General features: G+C 45.7%; 1 protein-coding gene across 1 annotated transcript; it reads left to right on the top strand.

The window, feature by feature from the left end:
* Positions 1-2,040: 2,040 nt before the first annotated feature.
* Positions 2,041-21,584, top strand: Lap3 (leucine aminopeptidase 3). The gene is made up of 13 exons (XM_036201400.1): positions 2,041-2,184; positions 4,096-4,211; positions 5,947-6,001; positions 6,391-6,496; positions 7,513-7,672; positions 9,096-9,260; positions 12,127-12,285; positions 14,129-14,253; positions 15,600-15,688; positions 16,562-16,664; positions 18,714-18,793; positions 20,493-20,602; positions 21,301-21,584. The coding sequence occupies exons 1-13, from the start codon at positions 2,083-2,085 to the stop codon at positions 21,488-21,490; spliced, it is 1,560 nt and encodes a 519-aa protein (XP_036057293.1). The 5' UTR covers positions 2,041-2,082; the 3' UTR covers positions 21,491-21,584.
* Positions 21,585-22,483: the final 899 nt, after the last annotated feature.

The raw sequence follows: 22,483 nt of genomic DNA, 5'->3' as shown, positions 1-22,483 counted from the left end.
CCAGCCTGGTCTACAGAGCGAGATCCAGGTAAGGCACAAAGCTACACAGAGAAACCCTGTCTCTGAAAAAAAAAAAAAAAAAGTTCAATAAAAGAGAGCAAAGAACTTTGATAGGGAGATTCACAAGACAGCACCAAGGCTGACGCAGATTCAGGCTTCAAACAACAGACAGACTGGAGACCATCCAGAAAACACATAGACACTTGGAAGCCAGGAATTCAAACTTGGGCTCACTCTTGGTCAGACTACTCCAAGAGAGAAGTGCTTTGATTTCTTTCCTTAATGTGACACTGACACATGCTGGTGCCTCTGCTCTAATGTGTTTAACGACACATCTCTTAAACACAGATCTCCCTGCAGCATCTTTGGCAGCATCTTCTGCAAAGATCATCACTGGTTCCCTGCTGCTGCCTTCACCCACCATAAATTTTGCTTCCTGCCTTTCAAGAGTCTCTGTCATCCAGCAACGTTCTCTTTATATCTTCTTTTTATTCCAAGCAGGCCTGATCTACCCACCCCTTGCCAAGCCAACACTCTCCCACACTCTTCCTGATCCTGATGTCCTTTTTAATTATCCATCCCCTTCTCATGCAGTTTATTATCAGGAAGTCACACTGGCACCTATCCTGTTCTTTAATTAAATGTTGCTGCCTCAGCTGGACTTTGATCATACATTCATTCAAATATTTATGAGTGCCTTGTTTGCAAGGTCCTAGATATACATCAGATGCCAGATCTTGGCAGGAGTACACAAAGGAGAAAGCCATAGCTCCTCAAAAGAGCAGGATACAGTTTGATTAGCATTTTGAGACTGACTGCTTTGAAAGTAGAAGGAAATGCATAACCCATATGGGGAGGGTCTGGAGACATTTCTTGGAAGAAATGGCATTGGACAAAATGAAGGAGGTAGAGGGAACTTGAGGGTGTTATGTTAGTAACCGTTTTTATCACCATGACAAAAATTCCTGAAGCTTAAAAAGAGGAAAGATTTTCCTTAGTTCATAACTCCAGAGATTTCCATGGTCATTCCATCCTGGAGCTCAGGGCCAGTGATATCATAGCAATTATGCTCAAAGTACATGGTGGAATGCCTCTTCACAGCAGTTCTCTCAAGAGCACACTTGAAACCTTCCAACGTCTTTCTACTAGGTCCCACGTGCTTAATGTTCTACTTCCTTCCAGTAGCACTACAAGCTTCTGACAAGAGCCTTGGAGGCGCGCGGGGGGGGGGGTGGGGGGGGATATGATTGGGGGGGATTAAGCCCATATCCACATGTGTCTACATAAGACAATCTTTTAAACAGTTTTTGTAATCACAGTACTTTATGCCCCTACTAGATAATGGAAGATGGAAGATAGGCTACCTTAAAGTACGCCATTTGGGCATAAATATTCTGTGCTAAAGGCAACTTGAACAGGAGCAAACACAAGAAGAGCCATCTTTGGGTCTCCTAAACCCAAAGCAGGACATAAAACTTCCATGTAAAAGACGCTATCACCAGAGGTGAGGAGTTAAGGAAGATAGAAATTTGCACAAACGAACCTTGTTCAGCTTAGCTAATCCTTACATTCTTCTAGTTTTCTTTTAGTTTAGTTACTTATTCAGAACCATTTCTCTTTGTCCAATTATCAGCACTCAGACCTAACCACTTTCAGGACCTCATTTTTCTATCAGGGCTCCCATGTACGCACAAACTTGTTAAATGGAAGTCACATACTTCTATTATTCTGTCTTATACCAATTTCTGAGGCTTCTGGCACACGCAAGCGCAGACCCGCATGCCCCCCCCCACCGCCCCCCAGCCCGCAGAAGCCGGGGCCCACGACACCCGCCCCGCCCACATCACAGAAAGCCCCGCCCATGGGCCTGCCGCCCCTGCCCCCAAGGCTCACTGGCGCTTCTCCGCCCAGTTGCCGACAGCCCCGCCCCCCGGTGCCCGCACGCCCCGCCCCTGCCACCTGTCTGGCTTTCCAGGCGCGCGCCCGGAGACCCCGGAGGTCCCGCCCCCAGGCGCGCGCCCCCCCCGCCCCTCGTGCCACGTGCTCTCTCTGGAGGGCGGCGCCGTGGGCCGAGCCGAGAAGATGTTCTTGCTGCCTCTTCCGGCTACCGCGCGAGTAGCGCTCCACCGCCTGGGAGTGAGACGTCTCTGGGATCGGGGTCTCTCCACCGCAGACATGACGAAGGTGAGTGGCGGCGGCTCGCCCCGGGCGGCCGCGCGTGCCCTGGCCGCGGGTGGCGGGGTGGCCGGGCTGGTGCAGGCCGCCGGTGTGGAGGACGGACGCACCAAGTTGCACAAATGAGCTGAACAGAAAAGTTCCCTGAGTTTGCAGGGCACCAGCCTGAGCCGGACCTGCGGCGAGGACGGCCGATTGCTGTTTGCGGAGGGCGCGCCCTTTGCTCCTGCCTGGACAGGGCTCGGTTCTGAAGTCTGATCTGAACCGCAAGCTCCGCTTTACAGCCTTTACTGACTTCCTCCGTCCAACTGAGCTCCGAAAAGCTGCACACACGCTCCTGCTTCATCGATTCTTTTAGTCCTCGCGGAAACCCTAGAAAGGACAGCGGCAGGATTGTCCCAGAGGCTGCAAAGGTTCCAGAGTAGCCAGTCACAGGGCCAGGACCCCTCCCCCGTGCTGAAGTTAAATGTCCGAAAAGGCCCCAGGGGAGTGAGCTGCTGGATTGGGTTTCTGGAGAACAGCAGTATCTTTCTAGGGAAAAGGGCTTTGTCCAGAGAGGTCATCTTGAAATTGAAAGAGCGCCTCCTCCATCTAGCTGGGCTGTGAGAAATTATGGAGGACACTATCAGATGTGAAGGGTCTGGAAGGGTGCTGGCTCGTCCCTGGTGAGGGAGGAATGTTCCAGGTGGGCTCAGGTCCCCTTCAGGTACCACAGATAGCAGAGGGATTAGGCGGACACCTATCCAGCCCTATGACTGGTCTGCCCAGTGACAGTGGACGGACCCAGCTTGGTCTCATGGAACCCCAGAGACAAAACAATTTTGGGAAAGCTAGAACCTGGCAGTTACCGTGCCAAGGAAGCCAGATTTCTATGGCGAAAAGATGAGGCACTGTGTGGCCCGAGTACTTGGGAATTTTGCAAAGAACCAAGGCCAGAAAGAAGGCATGTGGATTGTCAAAGTTTTACCACCCAGAAGTTAGTGTGTCAGGAACCAGGTTTCAGCCTTTCTTCCGAGGGAGGGTTTCTCTGTGTAGTCCTGGAACTCGCTCTGTAAACCAGGCTGGCATCGAACTCACAGAAGTCCACCTGGACTGTGTGAGGCGATCCCTCTGCCTCCCCGGTGCTGGGATCAAAGGCTTGTGCTCCCACCACCCAGCGTGGGAAACAGTCTTTTAAAAATCATGAATTACTATGTGAAAGCAAATGGTGAGCAGTGGTTTTTACATCATTCTTTCATGTGTTTGGGGCCTGGGGCTTCTGAGAGAGATGGTCACACCCTGAAGTGCTTGGCAGAAGGCCCTGCTTCTGACCTCCCTGCAAAGTTGCATACTTCCCCCTACCTGATTGATAAGCTACTTACTAGACAATGTGAGCATCCCTTACCTGAAATCTTTTTCTTTTTGTTTTGTGAGACAGGGTTTCCCTGTAACTTTGGAGCCTGTCCTGGACTAGCTCTGTAGACCAGGCTGGCCTCGAACTCATAGAGAGTCACCTGCCTCTGCTTCCCCAGTGCTGGGATTACAGGTGTGCACCACCACCACACGGCAAATCTCAGGTTTTCTGAGCATACCCCTGACATTTCTGGAGGTACCAAGTCCTGCAGCCAATTTAGTGACTGGCCATAGTCAAAAACACAAAGTATTTAAAAGGATTGTAACCTTGAGACAGTGTGTCTGAAACAAGTGATTTTTCATGTTTAGGGTTGGGCCCAATATATCTCACTTACCCCAGGTCCATCCTTGCCCTGGCAGAGATTTCGGCTGCTGAAGTAGGGGTTGCTGCCCTGCTGTTTGCCTCTGCTCTTCCCCCTTGGGGAAGACACAGTTTTGGTGGAATTCTTTGCCCCTTCTAGAGTTTGGGCAGTCATAGCCTTCTAAGGGATGTACCCTGACTGTATTCATCTTTCTTAATTTTCTCAGGGTCTTGTTTTAGGAATTTATTCCAAAGACAAAGATGATGACTTACCACAGTTTACAAGTGCAGGAGAGAATTTTAATAAGTTGGTGGCTGGGAAGCTGAGAGAAATGTTGGACATGTAAGTATTACTGTATTTGGGGTTCCTTTTGTGTGTGTGTGTGTTTGTTGATTTGTGAGACAGGGTTTGGCTGTGTAGCCCTGGCTGTCCTAGAACTGTGTAGACCAGGGTGGCTGGCATCGAACTCATAGAGATCCACCTGCCTCATTCTCAGGAGTGCTGGGATTAAATGTGTGTGTCATGCCATGGGGCAGGGTTCCAGTTCTTAAAGGTCCCAAGATTGAAAGAGATTCTTTTGTGTGTGTTGGATAAAGTTAACGGAACCCTGGCTAGCTGGTGCTCTGGAAATGAAAGTAGATTCTGGAAGAAGCTGGGTAATTGTTTCCGTGTGGGTGGGTCAGTAGTTCTGGGAAGTCATGTGATTTCTAGCCAGATCACAAACTTACTGTGAAGGATTGACGGATCCAGAAAGGAACAGGTTGCCTCAGCCCACTGCCCAGGCTCGGGTTCATAATTCCTGCTTTCCTGTCTGGCACCAGCCTCTAAAAGTGCTCAACTAGTTTAACAACAGCCTCAGGTCCTGCCCTTTGATTGCATGGCTGGACTTTGAAGGCTTTTCAATATTAAAGTACAAGTGGATCATCTGATTAGCAAGAATACAGCCTGAGCCAGGCGGTACATGCCTTTAATCCCAGCACTTGGGAGGCAGAGGCAGAAGGATCTCTGTGAGTTCCAGGCCAGCCTGGTCTACAAAGTGAGTTCCAGGACAGGCTTCAAAGTTACGCAGAGAAACCCTGTCTCGAAGAAGAAAAAAAAAAAAAAAATACAGCCTGAAATGCGGGTCCTTCTGGGGAGGGCCTGAAATCTGACCTCTTCTAGATTAGCAGGTCCTGGAGGAAGTAGGGAACCTTCAGAGTTACTGGCCACAGTTGGCAGAAATATAGCAACAGAAGCCCCTATAACTACCTGTTACCCGGGTTATAGACAGTTTGTTAGAGTGTCACAGGTGTCGCCTGATAGTTATAGTAATTATCTGATAGTCTACCTCCTCTTGGATGGTAGTCCTTTGCTAGTACATAGCCGTCACAAGTACCTTAAATCATTAATCCAGAAGCTGACCTGTGAGAGTCCAGAATGCACTGGCCTTGCTGCAGGGTCACTGCGGGCTGCAGCCTGAGCCTCTGGCTACTGTAGAATCCCTCTTTGTTTGGAAATTGCCGCGACCCTTGTCTGTCTCAGTGAACAGTATGTGGCAACACCTGTGCTGGAGATGGTGCGGTCAAGTGAGCCGCTCTTGCCTCACCTCTGGTTTTCATTTTGGCAGTGTTTCTTCTATTAGAAAGGTTTCCATCGTTCCTTACGGTCACCATCCAGTGCTCAGATCCCCCGTGCAGGTTACTCTGCCCATCCATGGCATTGTTTGAGAGAGAGAGAGAGCACCACATTTGGTAGTCTAGGCCGAACCTGAACTCACCATGTCATGCAGGTTGGCCTCCAGCTCATGGCAGTCCTTCCTCGGGTTCCCGAGTTCCGGTGTTACAGGCATGGGCTGTCACCCCTGGCTTCCCTGTTGTTTTTAAATTGATGCTCCTGTTCCATCTAACCTAGAAGTTGACTGAGTGCTTTTTGAGGTGGAAGTGCTGCATCTGAGGAGACTGGCCATATGCATTCTGTAAAGCCGTAGTGAAGCCCGGAACAGAAACAGTTAGCAAGCGTGTCCTGCAATTGCTTAGTCTTTTACCAAGCGACCCCCACAAACTATGATGTGTAAAACAACCATTTCCTCTTGCTTTAGATCTGGACCTCCTCTGAAGGCAGGCAAAACCCGAACCTTCTACGGTCTGCATCAGGTATGAAATGAAGGTCATGTTCATCTGGAAAAATCTATATTGAGACCTCCCATATGCCCATTACTCTGGCTGCCTGGTCATGCTAGAACTCTTGTGTTTGATCTTACAGTTTGATTTCTATGTTAAGCAGAAGCACTCCTTATGATCATAAAGGCTGTCTCCTCTAGCCTGTTTTCCTCGTGTGGAGGAAGACCGCCACCCCATGCAGAGTTATTTGGAGAATCACCCTTGCTCTGCCTGCCACATCTGTTGTGCTTCTCAGCACACAGGGCTCTTCCTTGCTGGACTTGAGTGGCTCTGTGGCACCTCTGTCTCCCTGTGCCTTTCCCTTCTGGAAAGGAGCTGTTTAAAGAATTGACAGTGGTTGACTGGGTGTGTTTGTGGAGCAGGACTTCCCCAGTGTGGTGGTGGTTGGTCTTGGCAAGAGATCGGCTGGCGTTGACGACCAGGAGAACTGGCATGAAGGCAAAGAAAACATCAGAGTTGCTGTTGCAGGTTTGCTTGCTCTTTCTGTTTAATGGCCGAGGGTTCCCAGGGCTTCATTCCTCAAGCCGGTCTTCCTCCCCTTTGTCCATTCACCGCCACCAGCACCCCCTCACAGGCCCACAGGCCCACAGGCCCACAGGCCCACAGGCCCACAGGCCCACATGCAATAGCTCAGTGAGTTCAGTTTATATGAATGTGTTTGACCTTACCGAGGTAAAGAGGCTAGCTTGTGACGTTTTCAGTTTTAGTATTTCTGTTTTCTGTTGGGAGGTTTGCTACCATTTGTTCTTAGAACTATAGTCTATCAGAATATGTGATTTGTAGATGGTTTTCCATTTTGTCATGCAACCGTGGTGTTGCCCAACTTTTGGATAACATGGGATTGTCAGAGAAAAGAGGAGCATTGTGGGGGATACTTCTTCATTGCTAGCAACCTGCACGGCCTGTCCCAGTTGGTTTGATAGCTGGAGTAGGGGATTGAGGTCGATGCCATCAAGTCACTTTGTCGCTTAGCAGTGGGGAGAGCCTTTCCCACAGGACGGCTGCCCCAAATGCACTTCGAGAAACACTCTGAGGCAGCAGAACTTGGTTTAATTAATCCTTGCCCCTGGGTATATCACAAATGCTCATGAAACTTGCTTTCAGAGTTAAATAGGCATTTCTAGCTTTTATTTGAGAGTTTTTGCTGACACATTCTTAATAAATGCCATTAATGATGCTCTGTTAATGATGGTCTTTGTTCAGTGACTTGGGTGTAGCTTCAGTGGCATCATTTCTTGGTCCCTTTGATCCGGCAGCTGGGAAGCTTTATCAGGAAACTCTAGTGCTTCCAAGATGCTGCTGGTAACATCTGCCTCTCAGTGAGGGTCTCCCACTTGTGAGGAGCCCTGCCTGTGAGGTACACATCTGGCACACTTTATGGAAGAGGAAGTGAAAATGTAGACCCAGTTTTGTTCCCCTGGCACACCACCACGTGTACCTGCTTTGTGCTGACTCCGTTTTCTGCTTGTGTTGTCATTCTGAAGCGGGATGCAGGCAGGTTCAAGACCTGGAGCTGCCTTCAGTGGAGGTGGATCCCTGCGGAGATGCTCAGGCTGCTGCAGAAGGAGCCGTGCTTGGTCTCTATGAGTTTGATGACCTAAAGCAGAAAAAGAAGGTGGCTGTATCGGCAAAGCTCTATGGAAGGTGATGGAAGGAAACAGGGTATGGGTGGCAGTCCCGGGCATTCTGACAGCATGCCTGCTTTCCAGTGTCCAGCAGCGCTGTGTGGCTTCTGTGTCTCCTACTTACTGTCTCAGCCCTCTTTACAGTGTGGTAATTGTCCCCAAGCTCTGCTCCTGGCTCTTGCCGCGTATGTAATTCCTCTGTGGCTCCTGACTGTCTTCTGTACTTGCTGGTTACTAAGAAGCACTCACAGTGTTGGCTCTTTCCCAGAGGGAGGAACGACTCGGCAGCATATCCTAGTGAGCTTTTAATCCACTCACACCCGCTGACATTACGCTACATGTTAGATCTGTATGGCTGAGAGTATTCCGTCTTTGCCTTGTGGTCCATGGTGGGAGATGCTCTCAGAAGATAATTGACCATAATTATCCCAGCCCTATTCTACTTTAGTTTGGAAGGGACAGGTTTCTGCTGTCAGGAATAGACAATAAGAGATCTTCAGTTCCAGGAACTGTGAGGCCAGTGGGTGTCTTTTGGCATAGAACAGTGGTTAGTGTCTGTTAGAGAGTGGTTGGGAATGAAAGTTCTGCAACCAGTCAACATGCATTTGAAGCCTGTCTCTGTTGCTTATTTGGGATAACCTCAGTTAAGCAACCCACATCTGTATTTCTGTCTTCGTTTGTGTAGGAGAGTTGTAATCCTGGCATACAGTTTTGTGTTTTGAGAGAGAGGGTCTCACTGTATATAACCTTGAACTCATAATCTTGCTGCCTCAGCCTCTGCAGTGCTACAAGTACAGGCATGTGCCATCATTCCTGGCTGATGTCATCGTTTGTATGATAATCCAAAGGCAAAATATGTCAAGTGAGTGGCACATGGTGAATGTTCTGAGGTGTCGGCTGTTATTTTGTCTACGTCTATGTCGCCCATATTAACTGCTGTCAAAGAGGAGGATCGTGCAACATGCACCTTACTGCATTCTCTTTCTTGTAAAGCTACTCCTTGCTGTCCACTGGGTTGGTATTTAAAGCCTTTATCCAGGCACAGTAAAGCTGCAGAGCCTACAGCTCCACATCTGAAGGTTTGCTGCATGCTGGCCTCACAGATAGTGCTTGGGACTGCCATGTCTCTGCAGGGAACCGGACTCTGAGTAGGAATCTCTACAGAACCTTTGCATATAGGTTTATAGCTGCAAATACCCATCACTGCCCCCTCACATGCACATTTTTCAATTATGCAGGGGAGATTCTTGAAGCTAACTGCTTAGCCAGATCTCCCCTGGATCTTCAGTGGGGCCTGTTTTCTTGCTCACAGAATGGATCTGGGTCTTGTACAGTCATTCTTTGTTTGTAGTCTTGATTGTTTTTAAAGATAAGTGCCTCACCTAGCAGCAGAAAGGTCAGTCCTCTTGATGTTGTTTGAGAGTAACTCTTTTCTTCCACAGTGGCGATCAGGAGGCCTGGGAGAAAGGGGTCCTCTTTGCTTCTGGGCAGAACTTGGCCCGCCAGCTGATGGAGTCTCCAGCCAATGAGATGACACCAACGAGATTTGCTGCAATTATTGAAAAAAATCTCAAAAGTGCCAATAGTAAAACAGAAGTCCATATCAGGTAATTTATGATTATGTCATAGACTCATAGGATGTACAGCCAAAACAGCAGTGTGTACTATTTGGTTTTATATCAATTTGACACAAGCTAGAGTCATTTTGGAAGAGGGAATCTCAATTGAGAAAAATGCCCCTACCCAGTGGGCCTGTGGGTAAACCTGTGGTGTATTTTCTTGATTGACAGTTGGTGTGGGAGGACCCAGTTCACTGTGGGTGGGCCCATCCCTGAGCTGTTGGTCCTAGGTTCTATAAGGAAGCAGATTGAGCTAGCCATGGTGAGCAGCCAGTAAGCAGCACACCTCCATGGCTCTGTACCAGCTCTTGCCTCCAGGTTCCTGCCCTGCTTGAATTCCTGTCCTCAGTGATGGACTATTTACCTGGAAGTGTAAGCTGAAATAAACTTCCCTCCCCAAGTTGTTCATGGCTGTGGTGTTTTATCTCAGCAATAGAAACCCTGACTAACACAAGTGAGATCCTAAAACTGAACTTCTGTGTTTAGAGGAATAAATTGAGCCCACTAGCAGCTGTACACAAGGTCAGATAGAGTTACAGGGTTGTATCTTTCTCTCATCTTTAAGAGAGTTTCATGACTTTATACTGTGTTGTGTGTTTTTTTTTTTTTTTTTAAATTGAGACATAATTTGCATACTATACAGTTCATTTCTCTTGAGTAAAGAGATGGGAGTTAAATTCCTAGGTCAAATGGTAACTGTTTACCTTTTTTAAAAATAATTTTTATTTTATGTGTATGGATATTTAGTTTGCATGTATGTCTGTGTACTGTGTGTACATATGTCATGTCCAAGAAGACCAGAAGGGAGTGTTGGAGCCCCAGGAATTGGAGTTACAGTTCTGAGCCACTATTTGGGAGCTAGGAGTTGTACCTGGGTCCTCTGGAAGAGCAGCCAGTACTCTTAACCATTGAGCCATCTCTCCAGCCCCTGGTTGACATTTAAGGAGCATACATGTTTTGATGTGTTGTCTTTTCTACATTTCTGTTTATGATGCAAGTGAAGATGCAGAACACTGACTGGGCGTAAGGTGAGAACCCACATGCCCATGACCTTGGCTACTTTGTGGGGTCACATAACCAGGTCTCCCAAGTGCTTGTCAGTATGGGTGATGGGACTTGAAGTCAAGTCCAATTCCTCTAGTTTCCATTTCCCTTTTGAAAACTCTCTTCAGCCTGTTAAACACTCAAGTTTGAGCTTTTGGGAGGGCTTCTGATTAAAATAAATTAACAGATACTTGTTTTACTTGATTTTCGGAGTTATTTCTTAAGAGATCTTTTCATTTTAAGGGGATTCTTCAGCACTTAATTGTGATTAGAGGGTTTTTTTGTTTGTTTGTTTTTGTTTTTAAGGAAAATCCCTATTTAGACAGAATGAAGAAGATAATAATAATGTGTAGAAAACACGGGGCTGGGAGCTTGCTAGGATGCCCTGAGTAGTTCCTGTGTGTTGAGTCTGTATCTGTGAGAAGTGGGCTCTCTAGCCATGTCCTGTCTTGAAGGAGGAGATGCCAGTGCTCTGCTGTGTGAGTGAGTAGTGTAGTGGCGGTGCTGCCAGGTCAGGGGAAGCGTGAGATTTGCAGTTAGGGGAGAGCGCTGCAGGAGCAGGATGAGGGCTATGAGTGGAAATGGAGCCAGCAGAGTCCTCAAAGATCACTTTAAATGTTAACAGGCCAGGCTTCAGGTGAGGTGTGCAGCAGTCTTGTGAAACACGAGTTGTAGGTGGATAGAGGGAAGAGGAGTTCAGACAGACCAGCATGTTGCATCCATGCGTGCACGGCCTGTGACTCATGCTGTGATGTGGTTGTACCACGCCCCATCCAGGGGAGGTGGCTCTGCATCAAAGAAATACAGTTCTTCCAGAAAAGCAAGACAGCAATAAAACACCAAGTACTAAGCTTGGGATTAGAAATGCCTACAGGGTCCAGCCGTGTTTCAATTGATGGGATTTATGTTTCTGCTTTCCCTTTGAAATAACGACAGCAATTTTAGTGTAGTAGTCTGACTGAGGCGAGCTCAAGAGTAGTCCTTGGATTAGTGTTAGGCTGTCTGGCAGTCCAGGCCTAGTTATTGTGGCTAGAAGTCAATACAGAACGTTTGTTCCTCCCAGAAAGAATAGCAATATGGCGTGTGTGTTCTAGTTTTCACTGAGATGGGGGTTCGTGTTACCCACACTGAGCCTGTGTTTATTAAGAACTAAGTAGTTTTCCCATTCAGAGACATCTCAAATTGCACTTGGAGCTATGAGAAATGGTTTGCCAGTGTTGAAAAGATAAGCAAAGAAACAGGATATTTTATTGCTGTTGGTATAGGATAGCTTTGTTGAGTTTCTGTTGGTTTGTTTTGTGTGTGCACCATTATTAGTAAAACAAAAATAAAGCTGAATGCCAGCCTTGCTAACTTCATTTCCAAATTAAAACCAGAAATACCAGAGTAGGTTAGGGGGGACTGTTATTTATTGACTAAACATTTTTTATTACCTGACACTGTATTAGTTACCATGTAGAAGTTCTCTGAGTAGTTGTGTAATCCTTGGCAGGGGAATGCCTGGTCTCACTTTACAGGTGAAGTATCCCCAGAGTCAAGTCTTCTGCCTGCTAGTAGACAGACGCAAATCACAGGCTGTGCTCACTGATGCCTTCAGCCTGTATCCAGTGCTTTCCCCTGATGTTGGGGATGGAGCTTCTGGCCTTGGGCATCCTAAGCAAGTGCCCTTACCACTGCGTGCCCCAGGTCCTACTCAGCATTTGAATAACTTGTATGTTGTACATTTTTTTAGCATACTGTTGAGTTTTTTCTAAGTTGTTTTGGAATAAACATAACTGTATCTCTCCTTTTTCCTCTTTCTGCCCTGTAGACCCAAGTCTTGGATAGAGGAACAAGAAATGGGCTCATTCCTAAGTGTGGCCAAGGGGTCTGAAGAACCACCAGTCTTTTTGGAAATCCACTACAAAGGCAGCCCCAACACAAGTGAAGCACCCCTGGTGTTTGTGGGAAAGGGAATTACCTTTGACAGGTACTTCTTGGGGGTGTCTGTGCTCGATATTTTAGTGAATGCTGTGTATGTAGAGTGTGATTCGTATGCATGGGCTTTGACCAGGTTACACATTATAGTAAACATATCATGCTGCCAGTTTTGAATTGTAATGCTTACACGTGTAAGATAGGAATTTTGTCTATCATGGTCCTGATCTTAGTTTAGCCCTGTGAGCTTTTGTGGCCCACAGGGAAGGAAGCCACAGTTCAGAAGTTATTTATTCACCGTCGTAGCACCAAGCAGAGTCAGTGGGTTGGGGAGATGGCTGGTTGGTAAAGTGCTTGTCATGCCCGCATACATGCAAGCATGCATTACACAGATAAACCTGCATATCACACAGACACTTTCCTCATGCCTTTTCTCATTCAGTAGCCATCTGCCACCAGCAGGTATCAGAAGAACTATTACCTTTCCGTCCTGTGGACTTGAGAAGAATGCTCCAATGTTCCAGCAGCTTGCCAGCTTTCTTTAGTAGCTCATGACCTTCAGGTTTCTTGGGTTAATCAAGTCAGAAAAGGGTTTTGTTGGTTTGTTTGTTTTTTTCTGAAAAGACAATCTTTTTTTTTTTTTTGGAGCTAAGGATTGAACCCAGGGCTCTACCACTGAGCTAAATCCCCAACCCCTGAAAAGACAATCTTTGTGGGTATCAGGTGTTAATGATAGAAAGCAGAGGTGGATCTTAGGTGGGTTGGTAGTGTATGATGATGTTTCCAGTGGCATCTGATCAAGTTTCATCCAAATAGAAGTAAAAGGACCTGCCTCACTTACCCATATTTCTGGAATTACTTTCTATCTTTATAAAGGCTACAGAATTGAAGTAATTCAGATCACAGGTTTAGAAATTTGACTTTCTTTGGCAGGTATGTGGTGCTTTTGTGTGACAGTGAACTCTGAGTTTGTATGTGGGAGTTTGATTTGTTTTGTTTTCAGACAGTCTTGCTATGTCACCCAGTCAGGCCTCAGAGTTGAAATCCTGCTTTAGCCTCCTAAATTCTGGGATTGCAGGCATATACCACCACATGGATGTGGTGATACTGTGTTCCCCAAAATATTGTGCACCCTAATAAATTTATGTGGGGTCAGAGAACAGAACAGCCACCAGACAGACATAGAGGCCAGAAAATGGTGGCACTCACACCTTTAATCCTCGCATTCCAGAGGCAGAAATCCCTCTGGATCTCTGTGAGTTCAAGACCACATTGGAAACAGCCAAGCAGGGTGACACATGGCTTTAATCCCAAGAAGTGAGCCTTTAATCCCAGGGAGTGATGACAAAAACAGAAAGATATATAAGGCATGAAGACCAGAAACTAGAAGCATTTGGCTGGTTAAGCTTTTAAGCTTTGAGCAGCACAGTTCAGCTGAGATTCATTCTGGATGAGGACTCAGAGGCTTCCAGTCTGAAAAAACAGGATCAGCTGAGGAACTGGCAAGATGAGGTAGCTGTGGCTTGTTTTGCTTCTCTGATCTTCCAGTATTCACCCCAATATCTGGCTCCAAGGTTTGATTTTATTAATAAGAACTTTTAAGATTCGTGCTATACATGGATGGTTTGTTTTGTTTTGTTTTTTTACATTTTTACGTATTTATTATGTATGGTGTGTATGCTTGTGGGTACCCAAGTGCCACAGCAGTCATATGGAAGTCAAAGGAATCAGTTCTGCTTTCATCATGTGGGTCAGGGGATTGAACACAGGTCATCACACTTGGCAGCAGGCAATCCTCAGCCATCTTACTGACCCTGACTTTGTTTTTGAGAAAATGATTTGAGCTTTCAATTTTGCTATTATTATTGTTGCACACTGTCTCCTTCTCCATACAGTGGCGGTATCTCCATCAAGGCTTCTGCAAATATGGACCTCATGCGGGCTGACATGGGAGGAGCCGCAACAATATGCTCGGCCATTGTGTCTGCAGCAAAGCTCAATTTGCCCATTAATATCATAGGTAAGTAGGAGAAGGGTTGCATTTTGAAGTGCTTCCAAAATCTAGTCAGATGGTAGAACTGAAATACCAAACGTTTCCTTCCTTCTAAAAAGACCAAAAGACATTTTTTTAAGTAGCTTTTCATCAAGTAGAAGTTGTTTGGCTGAAATCAATGTTTCTGTCTGAGGTGACAGAGTTAAACGTGTTCTGCAGCCAGCAGGCTGTAACATGTATTGATTTGTTTTACTTAGGCAGAAGTGGTTAGCCATCAGGAGCACAGATGCCACGTTTGTGCTTCACTCCAGCAAGGAAAACTGAGTAGCTGGCGTGGAGGCCATCATCTCTGGCTCATTTCCTAACTGCCTCATGGTACTGTGGTCCATTAGTTTGCTGACACAGAATAAGGAATTAGTATACAGCATTTCCTGGTGTTACACATGCAAACTTCCAGAAGCAGTGCTGGGAGTGGATAGCATTGCTAATGCCAAGATTAAGAGGAAGAGGCAGTTGGGTTTCATCCATGGTGTGGGAAAGGTAAAATAATACTTTAAATCTGTCTGTCCAGAACCTCCCTTACCCAGCCATTCCAGCATCATAGTCTTTTTGTTCTGTAATCCTCTTTTTAAAACTGTGTTATTGGAAATGAAGATGCTGACATTTCAACATATTTCCACCTCTGAGTACTTTTAACATGTCTCCTAAGAAAAAGAACATTCTATGTAATGATATTACACTTACATTTCAAAGGGATCTATACAGTAACCAGTAGTCCGAAATTTAAAGTCCGTTTTGTTTAGATTTGGTATTTTTTAAGAGTTTATTTTTTAATTATGTGTATTTATGTGTGTCAGTGTGTGGCTCTGTTGTACATGTGAATGTAGGTTCCCATAGAGTCCACAAGAGGACATCAGAGCCTCTGAAACTAGAGTCACAGGCTGGGTGCTGGGAACCAAACTCAGGCCCTGTACACTCTTAATCCCAAGCCATCTCTGCAGCCCCCATATTTAGTTTTAAAGTCTAGATCCCTAGCAAAGATAGCACCTTGCATTTGGTTGCCATGTTCCTTTGCTTTTCCCGCCAAGAGCCCCGTTCTTTCTCCTTTCTCCCCTTCATGACATTTGAAAGGTCCAGGATGTTCTGATGGTCTATAGCTTAACTTATTTCTTCTGGATTAGAATAAGTTAGACCACACTACACATGCTCCTGCTGAGCTCACTTGTGCCGCTGGTGATACCAAGTTTTGTCACTTGTGGAAGTGAAGCCTGTATCTGGTGTGCTTTTGATGGCTCTCCAGCAGCCTCTTGTCCCATAGGATGGCGTTTTTGAATCAAGCGTATCTCATGTTCTTTTTTATGTTTCCCCAATAGGTTTGGCCCCTCTTTGTGAAAATATGCCTAGTGGCAAGGCCAACAAGCCAGGGGATGTCGTCAGAGCCAAGAATGGGAAGACCATCCAGGTTCGTGAGGGGAAACAAAACATGCCCTCTGGTTTGTCTCCAGGCACCCTATCGTGGCCACACAACTGCAACGTGTCACACGTGTAGGACCCCAGCTGCACTTTGGGCCAGGGCGATGCTTTTCGTGCTGAGAACCTTTTTCCTGCAAAGTACAGTTAGTTTTTGATGGAAATGTTTGAGTATTTTTCCTTCCCTGTTGTATCTCCCGCTAATTATGCTATATGTACAAATCCTGACTGTTTGGCCTGACCTGTAGAGCATGACACACCAGTAGAGCATGGGCTGTTTGTGCCATGATTAACTTTTTCTCATGTTAGATTTCAATTGGAAATCATGGCCCTACACTTGGGCTCTGTACTCTGGCATCTGTGGAGCACAAATGTACACTCGTTCACTGCTCAGGACCCTCAGGGCCTTTGCTGAAGGAAAGAAATAGGGCTAACAGGGTTGCCAAAGTTTTGAGAGTCTTTGAGCCTGGAGTTCCAGACTGCCATTTAGTTTTAACTTCCTTTGGGTCCTTGTTTTGTTTGGTACCTATCGAGAAAAACTAGAGTCTCAGGCATGCTGCACTTTGAGATTGGTTAGTCTTTTAGCTTCTCCACCCCAGTCTTCCTCTTGTTAACAACATTTGCCATTAGAATGGACCAGACATTTCCCTACTCTTCCAGTGTGGGTGTCACAAGCTAGGCCAGGGACTTACTAGTTACCCTCCAGGTTAGATATGTCCCTGCTGAAACACGAGCGTCTTTTTACTGCCTCGGACAGATGTTGCCCCGACCGCTTCCCACTTTGAAATCAAATGCTATTGTGCCCAGTTTTCAGATTCATTCCTCAGGTCGTCTGTGACCCTTTCTCTTTTTGATCTCTTTGCAGGTTGATAACACCGATGCTGAGGGCAGGCTCATCCTGGCCGATGCACTCTGCTATGCACACACCTTCAATCCCAAGGTCATCATCAACGCTGCCACCTTAACAGGTCCAGCCACATTTTCCCTGTCATGTCTGAAGAAATCTCGGGTGCAGTGTACACATTGTACTCTAGGCATTATTTTGCTGAAATTTGGTTCACTCCATTCACATTCAAAGATCCTTCCCCAAAGGAACTGCTTCTCCGTATTAGTTCTATTGCTTTAAAGCATTCCAAAGTTACTAAAAAAAGGGGTGGGGTAGGTAATTCTGTCATGTGCACATATGCCATGTTGGGGGTCAGAGGATAACTTGTATGATCTGGTCTCCCTCCACCGTGTGGATGTTGGGGAGCAGAGTTAGGTTGTTAGGCTTGGTATCAAGACTAAGCCATCTTCTGGTTCTCCAGTGGTAACTTAACAATTGGCTCAAATCATCTCAGCCAGATTTAAAAGAGAGAGAGCTATTTTTTGGTTATGATTGCCATCTAATACAAATCTGAAAACTGATACATTTCAAAATCAGTGGCATTTTTTAATATACTAATCATAATATATCTGATATCCAGTCAGTTTTCTAAGCTTATACTTCAGATTGTAAAGACAAGAAAACATGGGTGGAAAGGTCTTTGTTTAATGAACACACAGCAGTGTGACAGGTGCGCAAAGAAAGCCCTGGCTTCAGACCAGCGTGGGAGTAACACTGCTTGCCAGCTGCGCAGCCTCCAGGGAGTTCTCAGCCTCCAGCATTAGTACTTGAGGACAATCACGGTTGCCTCATAGTTGTGAGGGCTGGAAAGAGCTCTGTGCTCCTCTGGCAGGCATTCCTGAAAGGCATCTGTAGAGGCTCTGTAGAGAGGGAAGAGATCTCTTGGGTGAGATGGATGGTGGCTCATTGCACAGTTCCAAAGCTCACAGTCTTCCATCCAAAATCTCTCCCTAGGAATTGGTCTGTACATCTTTAAGATAAAAATTCAGTTCATTTTGTGCCCTTCAGTTTTGATCTTTCCTGAGTCTTGGGAGTCTACTGGAGCAGAAGTCATTTCATGTTCCTCTCATATGTGGGTGTAACAACAGTGCACAGTGGTTTACTAAGACTTCCTTTTTATTTCAGTGTTTTTGCAAGTCTGCCTTCTTAGTTAATTTTTAAAGCTGGCATATGGAGGTACAGTTTCATAAATGTTTTTAAGTAGGCGTTATGCTACTTCTGTAGCTTTTGGTCTCCCTGTTCAGCTCCTAAAAACTTGAGGCTTCAAGGGGCATGCACAGCAAGGTTGGAGCAGTGATGGAGAGATGGGGGACCTAGAGCCTCTGTGATGATGCTGGCCAGTTGTACTGTGCCTTGTCACTAAGGGTCAGTAAGTGTTGCTGCATCCGGAACTGACAATAGCTCTAGAGTTCTAGAAAACAGTTATTTAAAATATGTATTATGAAATCCTTTTAAATCTAGGTGTTACATTAACTATTTATGCCTAGCATTTTCTATTCCTGTGAGTGAAAATACCACCTTTTTGTTTATAGTTAGTTTTTATCCTTTTTATGAGAAATTTGAAAACTGGTGGGAATATTTATAAACTTAATAGAAAACTTTTGAGGACAAATGAATATTATCAAAGCCTACCAACTTTAAAAACAAGGCATTAAAGTGAATGACTAAAATGTGGCACACCTATCCCACATGGATGCCTCATAGGCATCAAGTACTTACTACCTGCTTTAGGATCTGATAGATAGCGGATGCCAGATGAATGGCAGTCAGCATTCAGTTAGCTCCTGCTGTGTGCCGGGACTGTGCTGGTGCCTGACGATATAGGACATAGTAAGGCCATATTCTTAGCCTTCTAGAACTCCAGAAAGAACTACCAAAAATAAGTGACAATTACCCTGGGGTAGGATTGTTGATGATAACTGACATCATTTTCTTTTCTGCATTTTCTACCATAAAGGGGAATTCTAGTTTGAGAGGCATAATTAGCTGTAGAAGTGACAGTTTCCCAGCCTGTCTACATTTTTTAATGAAGGAGCCATTGATAGACTTAGAGACCATAGTTGTGGTCTAAGTAACAGGAACCTTTTGGCCTTGAGAGACTGGCACTGACCTGAGGAACTGTGTCTTACAGGTGCCATGGACATAGCCCTGGGATCAGGTGCTACCGGCGTCTTTACCAATTCATCCTGGCTATGGAACAAACTATTTGAGGTAGGCCTATAATATACCCTTAAATTACAGTGTTAATAATTTTTATGGCCTTTAAATGATAAGCTTGTTCAAGCCCTGAGTTAAAGTGATTTTCTACCTATTGGGTTGCCTTTGAATTGAAAATAGGTCATAGCAGTAAACTTGATTCAGTGGCTTTGGGTTTTCTAGAGCTGTTCCTAAGTTATGGGTATGACAGCACTTCCTTGTCCTTATAGCCTCAGAATCATGTCTAAATTACTGACAAATTACATGGCCGTGATGGATAATCCCTGATGGGCAAAGGGTATGAGGCCAGCTCTGAGAAAGACTGGCCTTCCAATGAACGTGTGTGTGGACTCAGCATTGTAAACAAAGCTTCCCGCTGAGTGAGTCAATGATGAGGGGTCCCCTCACTGCTCTGCTCTGTGCCCTTTCCAGTCATCCTCCGTCCTGGCTTCCCCATCAAACATTACCCTGTCACTCACTGCTGCTGGCTTTCACCTGCCAATACCACTGTTGGCCTAACCTGGCCTGTTTCTAGTCAGCAGGTAACAGTGACTTCTTGGTGACCCCGGTCCTTGGTTTCTGTGATCATCTCTTCTGGCTTGTTCATGTGACTGTCTTGCTTCGGCTCTTTTGCTAGATGTTTGCTTTGTCCTCCTCTATGGACAGTGTTTAGTTCCTGTCCCGACACATGCTCAGAGTCCTCGTGGTAAAACTTGTCTGTTAATAGGCCTGTCTCTAGTGGCTGCTTGGCGGCTCCATCTGGCAGCTCCTGTTCCTTTCACAGACGTTAATGGCAGCTTACCCTGGGGAATAGACACATAATCCAGGAATTCATTTATGAGGTCTGTTTAAGGTCCTAGATTTATTACTCACTTGACAGTGCTCCCCTTCTCTGTCTTCCTGTTTATGATGTTCACTCTCAGCCTCTGTACTAGCCAAGCTGTCTACTTGAAGGCTGAGCCAGGAACCTCTCCTGGCCTCCCACACTACCCAGTGTCCCTGTATCACCATGGCACACACAACATTTGAGTTTTTCAAGTGATTTATTTTCCTAACTAAAATGATGTGTTCACAGGCATAATTAAGTCAACCATCAGCAGCCCATAGTGTCTTCCCAGGGGTAGCCGATGCATCTGATGGACTTAGGTCCTAAAACAACAGGTTCTACTGATGCTTTTTGGCCTTCTACTCCAAAGCTTTATTTTTGACTTCTTCTGAAAATGAGTAAAGTAGAGGGGTCTGCTTGCCTGGTTCTGCTGAGAGCCTGAGCCTTTGGATGGCAGAGGTGTTAGCCCTGTGGCTCAGTGGGCCACTCAATCTCAGTTAGTCTAAACAAATGAACGGAAGGCTAAGCAAGGCATAAATGACGTCATCTCATCTCAGGACCTGGTCATCGGTGTTGGAGGCCTTGCATGCTTGTCCCAGCAGACCAAGGTGACCAGGCTCTTCAAAGTCTTCCACCCTAGTTTAAACACACAAAGCCTACAGGTTCAAACTGAGACTTTACTAAATGTCTTAGAGGTGTGTGGAGTATTTCACAGTTCCTGTTTCCCAATTCTGAAATGAATCTTTTAGTGACCTAAAGCACTCTTAGACATCTCTTTGGCAGCCCTGCTTTGCAATAACAGGCTAGAACAGCTCTCTTCTTCATGTCTCAAACCAGAGTTTCTCAGGGTGCTTCATCTCCCTTACACTGTTACATTGTCTTCTTTAGGCCAGCGTAGAGACTGGGGACCGAGTCTGGAGAATGCCTCTCTTTGAGCATTATACAAGACAAGTCATAGATTGCCAGCTTGCTGATGTCAATAACATTGGAAAATACAGGTGTGTAAAATGATCTAAATGTCTCTTTCCAATCATCCTGGGTTGCCAAACTACTCTTCAGTCTCATCCTTTTTACAGAAGATTTTAATCCTTCCCAGTTTCCTTTCGATGTAGTGCTTCTAAGCTTACTGATGTGTTAAATTTTGAAAATATTTCTCTAGCAGGTTCTCTTAATGTTAGAAATTTTCAAACTTAAAAGTTATTTTAAGTAAGTGATAAGAAAAAGTGATGGGAACTATAGGAATTCATTACACAGAAAAGTAATGTAGAATTTGTCATTTATCCCAGAAAGCCATATCTAAATATAAATATTCTGGAAGTGATTTCTCAGTTAATTTCTTAATAGGTTACATGAGCTTAACTTTCCCCCTTTGGTAGTAGAACCTAGCCAGCACAAGTGTACTATTATTTTTAAAAAGCATTTTTTGCATGTGGGGTGACATGTGTGCCATGGCCTTGTGACATGCCTGTGTTGTGCCATGGCCCTGTGACATGGCCTGTGGAGGTTAGAGGGCAGCTTTGTAGATTAGGTTCTTTCCATCCACATGTGTGTCAGTTCCAGAGATGGAGCTCAGGCTGTGAAGCTTATACATCACACACTCTATCCCAGTGTCCCTCTGGTTCTGAACATGGCTGAGTGAGATGTTCCGTGCACCTTGACATGAGGTAAAGTCATCCTTTTTTGCCTCTCTCTTCAGATCTGCAGGTGCATGTACAGCCGCGGCCTTCTTGCGGGAGTTTGTGACCCATTCCAAGTGGGCACATTTAGACATAGCGGGCGTGATGACCAACAAAGACGAGGTTCCCTACCTGCGCAAAGGCATGAGTGGGCGGCCCACGAGGACCCTGATTGAGTTCTTACTCCGCTTCAGTAAAAACAGTTCTTAGTCCACTTAGAAACTTCTCCGTGTGTCTTGAAATGGGTATTTGGGCTTCAAAATATTTTTGAAATAATGAAAATCTTTTAAAGGCAAAAATGAATGGTGTTCTTTTTCAATTTTCAAAATTAGTATGCTTAAGTCATGAAAATCTAAATTTTATATATATGAGTGAATATAGGCCCTTTCGACTAATAAAATATCTTATAATAGTATGTGTCTTCAAGCCATATTTACTATTTTTACAGGGTAAGCTCCTTTCGGTTTCCTTCCTTCATTCCTACTAGAAGCCTCATTCGGCAGTTAAGCCGGAGCGCTGGGGGTGTTCCCACTTGGTTCACAGAAGGCCTCAGTGTTGGCTGTCTCATCCACAAGCTGCGCACGTTCCTTCTTGGGCAGCATGTCAGGGGCGGCTCTTGTGAGGAGAGAGACTGGCTGGCTGAATGCCTGACGAGTCTGCAGCTCCCACTGCAAGTGTTACTTACCACTTAAGTTATTGAGACAGGACTCGAACTCCCTGAAGTGGGATCCAGAAACATCCCCAGTAACACTGGCAACAGGTGTTTCTTCTGGGGCTGTAATAGGCAGTGGAGCACCCCACGCTTCTTTTTGAGTACAGCTTCTCTTTGAAGCGCATACTCTCTTGTTTATAATGTCAGCCCTGGGCATCATCTCTTCATGACATTTATCCAGTTGCTTCTGTTTGCTTCTGCAGTGTCTGTAAGCCATACTGTGCAGCTTTCAGTGGCTCTTTCCACTCTTGTTCTGAAGATCTGTGATCTCTGCCTCCATGCTTTCTGTTTTTAGCATACTCTCCCCTCACGCTCCCTGGCTGCTGCAGCTGGAGGCCTGTCCTGAAAACACTGAGTGCCCAGATTAGTGACACTAAGTCCACCTGAGCAGAGAAGGACAGCCCCATTCATTCCACTAGACTGTAGCCAGTCTTTCTTTTGGGACCACTAGCTTCCCCCAAATCATGACACGGAGACCTATTATGAAAGCT

Source organism: Onychomys torridus, chromosome 10 (genome assembly GCF_903995425.1).
Source record: "Onychomys torridus chromosome 10, mOncTor1.1, whole genome shotgun sequence".
NCBI lineage: Eukaryota > Metazoa > Chordata > Mammalia > Rodentia > Cricetidae > Onychomys > Onychomys torridus.
This window is presented reverse-complemented; position numbering and strand designations above follow the sequence as displayed.